Source organism: Aptenodytes forsteri, unplaced genomic scaffold (genome assembly GCF_000699145.1).
Source record: "Aptenodytes forsteri isolate BGI_AS27 unplaced genomic scaffold, ASM69914v1 Scaffold103, whole genome shotgun sequence".
Taxonomy (NCBI): Eukaryota; Metazoa; Chordata; class Aves; order Sphenisciformes; family Spheniscidae; genus Aptenodytes; species Aptenodytes forsteri.
Window position 1 is genome coordinate 468273 of NW_008796051.1, and position 14475 is coordinate 482747.

Here is a 14475-nt window from a genome sequence, read left to right on the forward strand (position 1 = left end):
AAAGTCTTGCTCCCAGTGGTGAGACCGTTTGCAGCTGTTTACAGCTAAGTTATGCCTGGTAGAACTTGCTCTGTCATTGCCCAGTTGTGAATTAGCCTTGCCGGTCTGTATGCAGTAAAACAACCAGAAAGCCTAACTATTGGGCTTAGAGCTCATAATCAAGTTCAAGTGTTTAAAGTTTTAACTAATAAGACTTGGGATGAATGTTTATCCTTATTGTTGAGACTGTTTACTTCCTTTTGTTGCCTGTGTGCTGAATGCGGAACAGATTATGGCTGAGTGGAGCAAAATAATTCTTGTCGGTCTCTGCACTACAATTTTGATGCCTTCATGTGTTCACCAGCTTCCAAGGATACAGGGAGAGGTGGAGTGGCTTTTGTGAGAGTATGGAGATGTGCATGGGGCAGCTAGACTAGCCAGTCTCCCAAAAGACTAAGATCTGTAAACTTAACCTGTATGGTTTTTGCTTTCCTTCCCTGCCCGGTACTAAAACTGCCATTTTCCAAGACACTATCTTATTTAATTATTTTTTATATCAAGGATTGTTTCTTGCCACTTCATCATGTTGCATATGCTTCATTATTTCCCTTGTTAGGTTTGCGTTTTTCACAGAAATCGTACAAAAGTTGTTAAAGCTTTTAGTACAAGTTTCTCAAATGTAGTGCTGTCTGAGTATTCGCTTCTAATACAAAAGAGATCATTCTTTCTGGTTCGTAACCTGAGATAACTCTTTTCAGAAATGCCAGTGGACCCCTCCCTTTCCTAACTGAGGTTTGTTTTCAGTTATAATGAGATCGTTACGGCTCTTGCAGAATATGCTGGGATAACCAGTAGCCGAGTCTCAACCAAGTAAAATTCTGTCTTATGTCCGAGTCATGGGATTAATTAAAGAAGAATATGTGAAATAGGACAGGTTATGTTTATTCCTCCATTCCAGCATCTAATTCAGCTGGCAATGTGGATTGGTAAAGCCTCTAATGAAACTCCTTTCCCACCTGCTTAGGTTTGTATTGAATGAATTTCAGAGTCGACCAAACATGCCGTCAGCCCAGGGCTCTTCATCGAGTAGCGTGGGAGGTCCTGGAATCCCTCAGCCGCCTCCAGGGATGAGCTTTTATGCAGCCAAAAGGGTAATTGGAGATAGCCCATGGACACCAGAGCTGCTAGAACAGGTACTTGCAACTGCAGGTCTAGTCCTCAGTGAGCTAGGGGTGGTAACAAGGATGGCTACAGACAGAGGAACAGAAGGCCAGAGGGAAAATACATAACTAATTCTGACAGGGTCTTTAGTTGCCCTGAGGGAATTTATTGAGGGACTTCGCATAAGGAACTTTGCAATGGTGAGATGGGGTGGGAGGTGCCAGCAGTTCTCAGAGCTTGTTAGGAAGGAACCACGACTGCAGCCTACTCTTGTGTTTTCCTCCTAAAGATAGTAAGGTTGCAAAACTCTCTTACATTGATGAAGTGTCCCTTTTTAGCAGAGAAGTAGCAGTGTCCCTCATTGTAATGCTGATACTTTGCCACAGGTGACTGCTTTGACAGGAGGCAAGAGGAGGGCGCTGCTGAAGAGATGGAGAGCATGTGAACTTCTCCTTAGGAAGCAGAAGCTATCATTTCAGACAGCTGAACTGCTATGGTTATTGCAACATACGCTTTCTTGTCAGTAACACTGCCTTTTCTTTCCCCACTGTTGAACAGTGTAAGCTGGGGATAGTGAAGTTCATTGAAGCTGAGCAAGTGCCAGAACTTGAAGCTGTTATACACCTGGTTGTAGCCTCCAGTGACACAAGACACAGTGTTGCCACTGCAGCAGACCTTGAACTAAAGAGCAAACAAAGGTACAAGTTTGGATGTTTGGAAAAGATGGTGCTAGTGTTCCTAACAAAGCTAGCTGCAATTAATGTAGTGCTCCAGAGACTGTGATCTGAAAGGAGGAAGGCTGCAGTCCCCTGCGTACCTGTGAAGCTGCCATGTATTCAGTCGGGGCTGGGAATGGTGTGACAGTCTTGCAGCTGGGAACATCATTTGGCTCCGGAGCTGACAGCTTTAGCTGTCTGTTTTCAATCATCTTTGGTATTGCTTTTGAGCAATTTTCTTACTCTTTCGTTTCCAAACTGCCTCTGTGGATCATCAATGGTCAATAAGGCCTTAGTAACTGATTCACAGCTGGTCAGCTTATCTATATTGTCTTTCCCAGGAAAGTATACTTTCATTCAATTTATTAAGGGAGTAAAGAGACTGTAATTGTGAAGTGGACCATAGTCTAGGAAGTTTGGCAGCCACTGTTTTCTGCATTATTAAAGCTTTTGCTCGTCTGCAGCCCACCTTTTGTCATCTAAAGACAATGCTTCTGTCTTTAACCCATCAAGAGGCCAGAGTAATTGCTGTTGGTACTATTTGCTGAGTCATTGATCATGTGAGGTTTGCTGGCTCATGTAGGAGATTTGGAGCGAGAGGTGCCTGCCTTTGAAATGTGTAGGTGGCTTCTGTATTACTAGAAGTGTAGGACTATTTAACTTGGAGTCATATACATAATGTGAAACCTTCTCCATTCGAGTCTATTCATGTGCTTCAATTGTGGCAGGGGAGATGATTCTAGTAAGTGACGACAGCCTGGTTAAGGAAGGCAGTCTCTCCTTTGCTGCTTGTCTCATCTTTCCCTTTGTATTGGTATTCTTTGCGTGGAGAGCAAAATACATGTGTGGACAAAATGCATGTTAATATGGAGTCTTAAATGTCTTTTATAAGAAATACATGCTTCTTCACAGCTCACTTGTTTGAAAATCAGTTGCTTTACTGAAAGAGAGGCGGTTGTGTCTCCACTTTTTTGAAGCATGCATGCTTAACTTTTTGTTTTCTGTGGGGTGTTTTTTGGGTATGTGTGTGTTCCGAACAGTCTCATCAATAGCTAGCATTAGATGGTTATCGTGGGCAGACAGGTTTGTCTGAGAGACCAAGATTAAATAGTCCTAGAATGAAAAATACCCTCTTCTCTATTGAAATCTCAAAGCACCAAGGTTGAAGAATGTGGGGAAATTTGTTAACAGGTAACCATTCTGTATTCAATCAGTAGACTACCATGATCTATATGTCTTGTTTCAGTGGGAGAGAAGGGAGCATGTAGGTTTCTCACATATTATTTGGAATTATATTGTCAGAATTTGTAGGTGAAATTTGTAATCACTTTGCGTTCTTTGTGATTATATATTATGTGGATGTGGGAGGAGTGATTAGAAGTCAAACTAGACGTATTAAAACTCTGGGAAAAATATTAATATAATGTGAAATGCTGTAAAACACGTATTTTAAAAATAATCAAAGGTCAGAATGATAACATGTTCAACGTATTTTTTTCTTTAGTTTAATTGACTGGAACGAATTATATTGTCAGAATTTGTAGGTGAAATTTGTAATCACTTCGCATTCTTTGTGATTATATATTATGTGGATGTGGGAGGAGTGATTAGAAGTCAAACTAGACGTATTAAAACTCTGGGAAAAATATTAATATAATGTGAAATGCTGTAAAACACGTATTTTAAAAATAATCAAAGGTCAGAATGATAACATGTTCAACGTATTTTTTTCTTTAGTTTAATTGACTGGAACAATCCTGCTATCATCAATAAAATGTATAAAGTGTATCTTGGGGATATACCACTGAAAACCAAGGAGGTAAGATTTGCCTTCAGAGTTGCATACCTGCTTAATTTCTGAAGCTGTAATTTTAGTTGCCTTATTTTATTTGGAGAAGACATATATGTATTTCTTAAATCTATCAGTTCCTTTGACCTATGCTTTCACCGAACACTTTTGCTATTGAATAATTTTTTTCTCTGTCCCAGTGTGTTCTGATTTGCAGTAGAAGGTAATTTAGCTAACTTAAAAGTACTGCTGTCCAAAGATGCACTGTATTAATTCTACTCTGTTTCTGACAGGGATCTGTTCTGAAACCAGAAATGAAACGAGAGTCAGTCAGCACCCGTGTTAAATTAAAGATAGTTCCTCATCTTCTGCGATCCAGGCAAGCTGCAGAAACATTCCCAGCTAACATTCAGGTAATGCTTATGTTCCAGAGCTTCTCTTCCTGATGAGCTTGATAATACAGTTCCATTAGTACTTAGGGGAGGGGAGCACTGTTACTGATGACAGTGTTTAAAGAAGGGGGATTAGAAAACCTTTGAAAGTGAAGCCAGACACTCTCTGATCTGCTCTTTATTCCTTTTGGCCAGGTGGTTTATGATGGACTCTTTGGTGCAAACACAAATGCAAAACTGAGAAGTCTGTCCTTACAGTTTGTGCATCATATTTGTGTCATGTAAGTAATTCAGAGTGAGCACAGTGTTTTTTAGCTATTTGCCTAGAAGCCACTCTGTTTACTAAATATATAACTGAACTAAGGGCAAAGAAAGAGTGCTAAAACTCACAGAAAATAGGGTTTTTTCCTTAATCCTGAAATCTCTGTGTGTGTGTGCGCGCACGCTTGCACACATTAAGCTGTAATTTCTCAGTTTAACAAAGTTGAGAAAAAGTGATACTGAGAGAAGATACTTTTAAGGGATGCAAAAGATAATATTGTGTTTGTTGGTGTCTCTAATTGCAGTTGTCCAGAAAGTAAAATAAAGCCATTAGGCCCAATGCTTTTAAATGGACTTACAAAGCTGATCAATGAATACAAAGAGGTAAGCTGAAAGGTTCTTTACTATAGAGCTATAATTCTTCATATGAATACAAGCAAAAGACAAATACCTTTATGATGGAAACTGATAAATCTCTTTCTTGTAGTTGTCTGAGATGGCTATCAAAGGATACTTTTTAAGAAATTTTTTTGGAAGATAAGCAAATGCTTTAAAGGGCTATATAGGAAAACCGTTTTATTTGTTTAACAGCTATGGATAGGTGCTTGGACATTATTTGCAAAGTCTCAGGAAATAATAGTGTTGGTAATCTAAAGAGTGAGGCCAGAGTAGCATCTAGCTGCTGTTACTCATTACTCTGGAGCACACAGGGGCCTCAGCTCCAGGCATATACCCCATTGTGTATAGGCCTGCTGTATAGGCCTGCTTGTAATACCTTCCATCCTGTCTGTCCAGGGATGGTATTGCTATGGGAAGGGTGTTACAAACAGACCTGCAAATGCCAGTCTGGCCTGAAGAGGTATTTCCAGTCCCATTTCGGAAGGCAAATTCCCCGTGATACTCCTACATGTATCTTACAAAGGGCTGATGTTGCAGACCTCCTCTTCTGCAGCTTTGATCTTCTTGCTGGTTCATTTGAACTGTTGGATGTGACCTTCTGGCCTGAGTTGGTGTTGAACACGTGGGCCTCCCCTGCCATTGGGAAGGGCATGAAAAAGGAGTGTTCAGGAGGAAGTAAGCCCATATATAAATGTGCTGCATCGGTCATGTGCAGGATCCATTGTGCAAACAGCTTCCTTTGTGTAAAGCTGCTGTTTAGGGCCAGTGGAAGGTTTCTGTCCCTTTGCTACTGTTTCATATACTTGCTGAATCTCCTTAGCTGTCTCTCTTGAAATAAAATGCGATTAGCTGAGACCAGAAGGGAGATTCACATTTTGTCACCATTTGTAATTTTCTGTTTTTGGTGGAAAAGCATGCTCCTTCTGTTCCTATGTAATGCTTTTATTCTTGGATACAGTTGTTTTATGTTCCAGGATTCTTTGTCCATGAAAGCCTGTTTGAGCACATTGAAGACAGGATTTAAAGTAAATGTTTAATTATAAAACATATGCCTTTATTTGTGCTTTTGCTGAATTATATTTATTGTTTTATCATTCAAGGATTCAAAACTGCTGTCAATGGCATATTCAGCGGTTGGAAAGCTCTCCAGGTAACTGAAGCACCATTTAAGCAATGGGACATGGAATAATTTTTCCAGAGTAATCTGTTAATTTATCAGCAGCAAGCTTTATGCCACCTGCCAATATTGCAATTGAGTGTACAGTGCAGAGAAAAGCATTCTTCTTGTGACATCTCCAGAGGTGTAAAAAGAAGTATGTTTTTAGCTGATAGCTTCTCTAGCAGTGATTAATGGCAGCTCATGAATTATGCATAGAATTTAAGAAATGGTTCTACTTTCTGCATTGCCAGAAACATAAATTTAAGGAATGTACAGCAAAGACCAGAGGGCCTGAAGCTAGACAAGTGGTATGTTCAGTGGTGTGCTGGTGCTCTAAGTGATTGTCCATAGAATATCTCACGTTCCAAACTATGTTAAGGGCAGGGTGCTGCTCCATGGTGGGAATGGATAAGATAGAGCAAACTTTCTGTGCTGGATCTGTTTTGTTTGACAGTTAAAGTGTGGGATGAGGGGAAGACCAATGAAATGTGAAGCATTTCCATTTACAAAACAAAAAAATAATGAATTAAACTACCTTGTTTCAGCCGAATGCCTCAGCTCTTTACCAAGGATATAGCACTGGTACAGCAGTTTTTTGAAGCTTTATGCAAGGTGGGTGCTGACGGGGCTTTGGGAAATCCTTAATATTTTGTGCTGGTTTTGCTTAATTCTTGTCACTGCACACTGTAAAGTGAAAACTCTTGGTTTTGTACTGCAGGAAGATGCTGATACTAGACTTGCCATTCAGGAGGCCTTGTCTATGATGGTTGGAGCATACAGTAACTTGGAAGGAGCCCAGCGTACCCTGATGGAAGCTCTTGTAGCTTCTTATTTAATAAAGGTATTTTTAGTGGAGTCAAAATTAAGTGCCGTAAAAAAAGAGCTATTAATTGTTTTCCTGTTTCCTGACATTTCCTGTTGTATACTTTTGGAACAGGTCTCCCTTTTCTTACTGAATGTATTGGCCTGTCTGGGAGAAAGGCGGGTGTGTATGCTCAGATGAAATATTTTTAATGTGGTACAGTGGCTGCAAGAAGGGTGACAATGCAGTTTTCTATTTGTGTTCTGTTCAGCAACAAAACAAAGCCGTTGCAATTGCGCTGTGTGTTTCTCATAGTCTCCTCCTAAGAAAACTTTGAGAAGTAGATGCTTCAAGGACAGTATCTTGTGAAATGCTTTGTGAAAGCAAGAGTTTGTTAGAAAGGATCGTTCACTGCTAAGTGGGGATTTCAGTGTGCTCTGTGATTTCTAAGATAAGGCACCTGGAAACCTCCCCAGGAACTCAGCCTTGAGACACTAATCCAGAGGAAACCGCACTTCACTGACTCTCTTACTTTACTGAGTATCTTGTTTGTGTTCAGAATTCCCCAGAGGTCTGGGTTTTCAGAAAGAGTGGGTTTTGTATACTCTGTGTTTGCATGGGTACTCAGGGTGACTGCGGAGGTATATGTATTTCTAGTGGTTGCGCTAGTAACTGTGTAAGAGACTGTTTTCATGCTGATGATTCTTTTGCCTCGGTGCTGAGCGATCTAGGTTTCCAGGCAATACCATTTTGAGACTATCTGAACCCAGCAGAGAGAATGACCACCCTAAGCTAATGTTTCTTTTCCACCTCTGGCTGTGCTGCTCCTTAAGCGCAGCTCTGTTTTGTGTGGATTGATGATGTATGTCGTTCTTCATTTCAAAACTGCCTGGGCGGGGCAGTTCAGATGTCTAAGAATTAGCGATAACCCTGATTTATGATTCCCAAAAATGTGCACGTCTTTAAGCATTTCGTTCTCCACTTGTGTATATATGAGAAGCTAGCTTTTCTTTTCCCCGTTTCCTGCCATATGAAGAGTTAGCAAGAACAGTGTCTCAAAATGTCTAAACTCTTTGAGTCATGTTGGTACCAGAGGACAAAACAGGTGACTGATGATTTACAAGTGGTGAGTGCAGGTCATCAGTGTGTTCATTTAAAACTCAACCATATGTTTGTGTCTGTTCTCTTTAAGCCTGAAGTTCAAGTACGTCAAGTGGCTGTGAAATTTGCTAGCACAGTATTCCCTCCAGATCATATCCCTTCCAGATACTTACTCCTGTTAGCTGCAGGAGACCCGTAAGTTGTTTTTCTTTTCAAGTTACTTTCATATATGTATACACACACACACATATATATATATTTGCATCCAATACATATTTGGATGAAATATGAATGCATATATATGTGTGTATGTATGTACATAAAAACTCACTCACTGAAAATCAAGTATGATAATTTGGAAATTAACCTTTACATAGAGGCATTCTTGGCAGTTCTGTGGAGCACTGTTACTGTGCCTTATGGTAGTCTTTGGCTTGGGTTCTTTTTCTTGTCTCAGATCAACTGCGGTCACTAAAGCACTTCATGTTAATAACCAATTGCAAAGTAAAAATGCATTAACTGAAATCACCTTTACAGTGGCTAGAAATTATTTTTTCCTGGCAAATTCTATCACTCTATTTTTAGCTTGTATTTGCAAAGAGTCAGGAGCATGCACTTGTGAGAGTTGCTACTCCCTGCTGAGGAGTAGTTGACTCATTAAATTACAGTAATAATTTCATTTGCAGTTTTCTGTTATTGCAATTTAAGTGGTGGGGTTTTTTTCCAACTTACTTTAATTGCTCGATTTTTGATGTGAGTAGCTATTGTGTAACTAAGGAAAGCTAAAAAGATCGATTGCAACAAACTGCTCTGTCATTGCAGTGTCAGCACTGTTTCAGGAGTTGATCTTCTGCTAAGTAGATAGTGATAAACCTGATAGGTGTCAGCTGAAGCCTAATATAGGAAGTGATTGGGAGGAGGAGCAGATAGGAAACAAGAATGTGGGAACTAGGAACTGGTGGTGAACACTAGCAGGATGTAAGAGGAGCAGAAGTGGGCTGATCCAGACTGTTTTGCAGAGGCCACTCATCACTATCCTTTTTCTTCCCCCTCTGTAAAATAAACAAATTGTTAGAAGTTCTAATGCAAGCTTTTTTCCCCTTCTTTTTTAAAAAAAAAACCACTTCTCATTTAAAAACTGTTGTCTCTCCCCCAGCTTCCCGAGATATCTTATTGCTCATTAAAGGCCATTTGTTCTGTGCAAGTAACGTCTGTTTCTCATCTTTTCTTCTGAAAGGCGGGAGGAGGTACATGGAGAAGCCCAGCGAGTACTGAGAACATTTCCTGGTAAAAATGAAAAGGAGAGTTCTGGGAAGCAGATGCCTTCCTTCCCTGAAATGGTCCATTACATTCAAGATAAGGTACAGTGCTTCTGTCCCAGTAAATGACAAACACATGTCTGATGCTGAGGCATGTAATAAGTGTGGTGTTCCCTTCCCTGTATCTGTCTCTCACCTCCCCCAAGGAATAACGTTGGCTAAAATCACAGTGAAGACCACACGTAGTATTGCATTGCCAAGATTAACTCATTGTTACCTTCTGCTGGCAATAATTGCAAGATATCTAAGTGTTAAGTAACAAGGAGGCAGATCCTTTAACAAAGGGATTATTTTGCATTGATGCTGTTTGTGCAGAAGATGTGTGGAACGAGGAATCCAGTGTTCAAGGGTGACAATCCAGCATGTTTCACAAACAGTTTGCTCACAAACATGTTCTTGAAGGGGTAGGAAGATCACTCTCTGGTTGGGCTGGTGAAAAATAATATTGTGCATAAAACAGAAAAAAGATTCCAGGCTAGGAAAGGAGATACTGGAACAAGTGAAGAAGTCTGGTTTGTTGACTTAAAGGCTTAATTATTCATCTTCATTGCAATCTGTGGACATAATGGTCGTGTAAATAGCCTTTCACGAGTCTAGTGGAACGATATGCCAAAAACTGTACCACTGAGTTTACCCTCAGTGTTTGCACTGAGAGATCATGTGGAGAGGTGTTAAAATCTAGTCTGTGTTACACACTTCTGTGTATAGTAGCTATATTAGGCTTATAAGCTATAAAGATGATATGAAGGGTCACTGACAATACTTTTTTTTCCCCTGATAGTCTACTTTTTTAAAAAATGTCAGAAGTATATCGTGTTGGAGCACATCTGGTTTTGCAAGAGATCTGTGATAGCAGAACTCTTACACGTGAGAAATTTCTTGTGAAATGTTGTATACTCTGCTGGTGTTGTACTCTGCTGGTGTACTCTGCTAGTGTATGAAGTATTTGAAGCTTTATGAAAAACTTGCTTTTGTCAAAAATACTGGTTATTCAGTCAGGTATAAAAAAATTAAGAAACCAAGATTGAGTTTTAGGTAACACTATTAAATGCCTGTCCCCTTGTAGTTAATTGTAAAATTTTCCTTGACTTCTGTAATGTCGCTAAATAACCATGGATCAGCCTAGTTTAATCACTACTGAGAAAAACGAGATTCCCTCACTCCTGGGTGAATTTAAAAAAAAAAATTTTTGAGCGCTTTTCAGATCTTCCTTACGTGTCCTGAAGGCATATTAAAAAGTCCTTGAGGTACATTTCTTTGGTTAGTTATCTCAAAGCGTGAATTTTCACATATCATGAATAATCTGCAAGTGTTGGAGATGGTTGAGAAGTTTGTATGCATTGCTTGGCACAGCAGGCCGAGATGCAAAATGGCTTTCCTGCATGAGTTAGCATGATCCTTCTCTCCCTCTGCAAAAAAGTATATGTGAAAGAGTAAGACCTGATCTGCTGGGCATGGATGGGAACCCATTCTTGAAGGGAGTAATCTTCTGGTTCGCTAATTCAGGTTTTCACTAATGGTTCTGGATGTCATTGAAGTTCCAGTGCAGCAAAAGATCTGAGCATGTTAAGAGATCTGAGGATCTGTTGACTTCTGTGCAACTGCCTTGTGTGTTTATTCAGACGCAAGCCTGCTTTGCTGAATCCAGCCCTAGCACTGATGTGCATATCGCCTAGAGAATACGGACATGCTTTTCTGCAGCGTTTGCAGGGGGTGTTACTGGAAACCTTCTGTTCGGATGTTTTTCTCCTGGAATATTCCTGCTTGTCAAAGCTAACATTTCCATGGAAAGGAGTTGCTCACTTGCTGCAGCAGCCTTCTACCCAGCAGGTAGCAGGGTGTGAGAGACTCCCTGGGCTTGGCTGGTGCAGCACTGTGCGCCCACCTCCCAGTACTGGGGAAGCCTGGCTGCTCTGCAGCTTCTCCAGGCAGAGCTACCGTCTCCAAGCTTCCTGGCTGCCTGTCAGCTGGGGCGCCTCAGAGTTTGGAAGTTTATGAGGTATTTTGTTTTTAAATTCTAAAGAACTTCTTTTTTCCTGAGGAGAAGAAAGAATGTTGTCCTCCTCCAGCCTCCCCTGCCATTCCCTCTCATGAATTCAGAGTTTCCACTTTCTGAGTTGATAGGGACATAAAGTTGATGGACCTAAACTACTATTACCAAGTGCACTGTGCCCTTCTTGTTATAGAACTGTTGTACATTTTCAGTTGCTAAGTGGAGGATAAACATAGTTGCATCAGCAAAATTTCATTGACCTTTCTAACATCTCTGCTGTTCATGGGTCTGACTGTTCCAGTCTTAATATACTCTGTTGTTTAGGCCTCTCACCGAATGAAAACTCCAGCTAAATATATGACTGGAACTGCAGCGTTGCCTTTCAATCCTGCCACATTTGGAGAGGTAATTGTCTGGATTTAATTCCGTGGATATGCATACCATTATTTATTTAGAGGACACTGTAAGAAGCTAACAGTTACCATAAGTCACCCTACATTCTAAAATTCCTCTTTTAAACAGATGTTGGGATTAACTCTCCATCCTTTATCTGTCTGTCCTTAAACGGCAGTCTGAAGAGGATTTTCAAGGGGGGGGAGGAATGTTCCCAAGAGGGCTGCTCCACTGCTTTCTGCAGCATACCTAATGTAATAGCTTCTCAGAGGGAGAAACTGGCAATCCTGTGGAAAAGTCCCATTATGCTCCTTGAGGCTCTTCTTTTCATAGCAGATTCCCTGGCTTCAGTGATCTGTAGACACAAACTCATATGTGATGCAAGGTCTGTATTAGCAATGCGTTGGGTTGCATTTGTATGCATGCCAAACTGGTATAGGGTACAGGCTGAACTGCCTGGAAGGAGATTGCATCAGCTTATGATAAACCAAATGTCTGTGTATGATTTAATCTTTTGAGAGCGATGCAGGCACTGTAGAGTTGTCTGCTTACACAGGCGTGTTGCAGAAAGTGGTCCTAAGATTTGTTACACTTTATATTTGTTCCTGTCTCCATGCTGACTCTTCTGTCTAGGTTTGATTAAAGAAGAAACTGTATTGTTTTGGTTACTCTAAATACAGCATATTGCCTGCTCTTTTGTTTTGTCTCCTCCACGGTTTTCCAAGTGCTCACACACGCAATATCCTGTGTTTTTCTCTTCTCTACTTAGATAGTTCTGTACCTGCGGATGTGTCTTGCTCACAGTGCAGGTGTGGTGCCAACCTCACAGAGCTTGGCAGATATGCAAGATCATGCTCCAGCCATTGGACGTTACATAAGAAACCTCATGTCTGGCAACCATATATCTTTCTCTTCATCCTCCTCTTCAAAAAGTGCAGAAACCAACCCTATACATATATATATTGGCCTTCTTCAGCAGCTGTTAGCTGGTGTTGGAGGTAAGAAGCTGTGGGCAGCATCATCTTGAAGAAAAAGAAGTCTTCTCTTAGTAGAAATGAGTTGCCACGCCCAGCGCTTTGAACTTGGCTGCAGCAATCAGAGTTGCAACATGGACTATGTACTCTTCAGTTTAAACTTGTTCTCTTCTATACTGCTGTGTAGGTGGGAGAAAGCAGGACAGTAAAATTGCAGTATTGGTTGACATAATGCTTTAAAATTGTGAGGTGATTGTCTATAACAGCTTCCTCAACAGTGAATGCTATGTCTTCCTCACTCAGATAATAGCATATCTGTGACAAGTGTAGTCTTAAAGCACTTGAATGCCTTTAGAACAAATGGCTACCAGAATGTTTGCTTCTATTAGTTTCCCTAATATTTCTGAGAAATACTATACGCTATTATTCTGTATTGTTTGTTATCCCTAGTGAATTGCAAATGAATGCTTTGAAATGCTTGATACTTCTTAACCTCTTTTTATCACTGATTGTTAGATTGTTGTAAACACTGCAATTGTTTAATAACCTGATTCTTTAATTACTGTTTAGGTCTGCCAGTCATGTATTGTCTTCTAGAAGTTGTTTCAGTGTATCCAGAAAAACTAGCCACCAGATTTGTAGACAAAATGGATTGGATAAAGGTATGTTGAAACCCCTTTTTTTTTGGTTTATTATTTTGGGTGGAGGGGGTTTGGCATTAGCAAAATCTGGCATTTTCCCATGGTGCAATGGAGTATTATTTCCAAGTATGCACTTAATTTGAAATCTGATATTCCTACTTACAGTCGACACCTCATGAGATGTTATATGTGGCAGGGTAGGGAAAATTATCTGGTATTTGTACCTACAGTCAACACCTCATGAGATTGTTATACGTAGCAGGATGGGGAAAATTATTTTTTGGTTCTTTCTTGTTACTGATTTTGTTCATTGACCTACATGTTCTGGGTAATCTCTGTCATTGATCCTGTTGGTATAGTCAGTCAGTTTTTCCCCTTGATCAGAAGATCCATTAAATAGCAAAAGAAAACTGAAAATAAAATTCTGCAATTTTTTGAAGGAATTGTTTAACAATGGGAATGTTCTAGTGGGAAGATGTGAGTGGCTTCTCAGAAAATGAGATGAATTAGATCCCTTATTGTTTTAGAGCTCTTTCTGTGGAGGTTTTTTATTTTTTTTTATTAGCCTCAAACAAAAAAACAGGTAAACTGGAGCCTGCTTGGGAATAAGCCAAAGAGAGTTCTGCTTTCCCTAGATTCTTTTCTCAGGCAACTTTCTGCTTTTTCATGATTTGCTTCAAGCATCCGGGATTTGCTAAGCTCTTACAGGTTGCCTTCGCTTTCATTGGGGGAATCTGGCAGAAAAATATACTTGGTCGAGTTAAAGAAAAATTAGAGTATGTTCTAACAATTTCTCCTGCTGATATCTGTGCTGCATTGCACTGTATACAGTTTACCACGTCTCATTTAAGTGCAGGCATGAACTTCAAAGGAGAGGACTTAAAAACATTCTCCTTTTCAGTGTTGCTCATAATTTGCAGAAAAACCTTTTTCTTTGGCCTGGTGTCCATTTGCAAAATTAAGCTTCTGGGGATGGTAACTAATACTACCTAGTTCCAGAAATACTGTTGTAAATCATCCTTTGTGTGATTTCACTTTGCCAAGCGGAAGGAACAGGTTCAGGGTTTTGTTAGAAGTCAGCTACGTGATCTGATGCAGGTTTTGAGTTGAAGTTAGAGTTATGTTTCATGAGCCTGACAGATCTCATTTCTTGTTTGTTTGCTTGGCTCATTTTTGCCTTCTTTGTGGTGGCCCATGCTGTTCAAAGATTTGGGTATGAATTTTTCACATGGGTGTGTTGCATTATACACCAAATTAATGGCAGAGGTAAGATTATATCTTAACAAATGACCTGAGGCTTCCCAAATTCAACTTCTTAACAATTTAGATAACACAAGATCTCTAATACAAAGTGGATAAATTTGCATTGAGAGCTGTGATTTCCTGGACTTTTTTT

The 14475-nt window shown here is 40.1% G+C and overlaps 1 protein-coding gene across 1 annotated transcript in view; it reads left to right on the forward strand.

Moving 5' to 3' along the window:
- Nucleotides 1-14475, forward strand: part of KIAA0368 (KIAA0368 ortholog) — a 62878-nt gene that overhangs the window by 13297 nt on the left and 35106 nt on the right. The window contains exons 7-20 of the mRNA XM_009286257.1: nucleotides 1004-1172; nucleotides 1699-1838; nucleotides 3594-3675; nucleotides 3939-4058; nucleotides 4233-4318; nucleotides 4604-4682; nucleotides 5798-5847; nucleotides 6402-6468; nucleotides 6575-6697; nucleotides 7851-7954; nucleotides 8997-9120; nucleotides 11396-11476; nucleotides 12234-12462; nucleotides 13009-13100. Coding sequence (XP_009284532.1) covers nucleotides 1004-1172; nucleotides 1699-1838; nucleotides 3594-3675; nucleotides 3939-4058; nucleotides 4233-4318; nucleotides 4604-4682; nucleotides 5798-5847; nucleotides 6402-6468; nucleotides 6575-6697; nucleotides 7851-7954; nucleotides 8997-9120; nucleotides 11396-11476; nucleotides 12234-12462; nucleotides 13009-13100 — 1546 coding nt within the window. The remainder of the gene's footprint in view (nucleotides 1-1003; nucleotides 1173-1698; nucleotides 1839-3593; nucleotides 3676-3938; nucleotides 4059-4232; nucleotides 4319-4603; nucleotides 4683-5797; nucleotides 5848-6401; nucleotides 6469-6574; nucleotides 6698-7850; nucleotides 7955-8996; nucleotides 9121-11395; nucleotides 11477-12233; nucleotides 12463-13008; nucleotides 13101-14475) is intronic.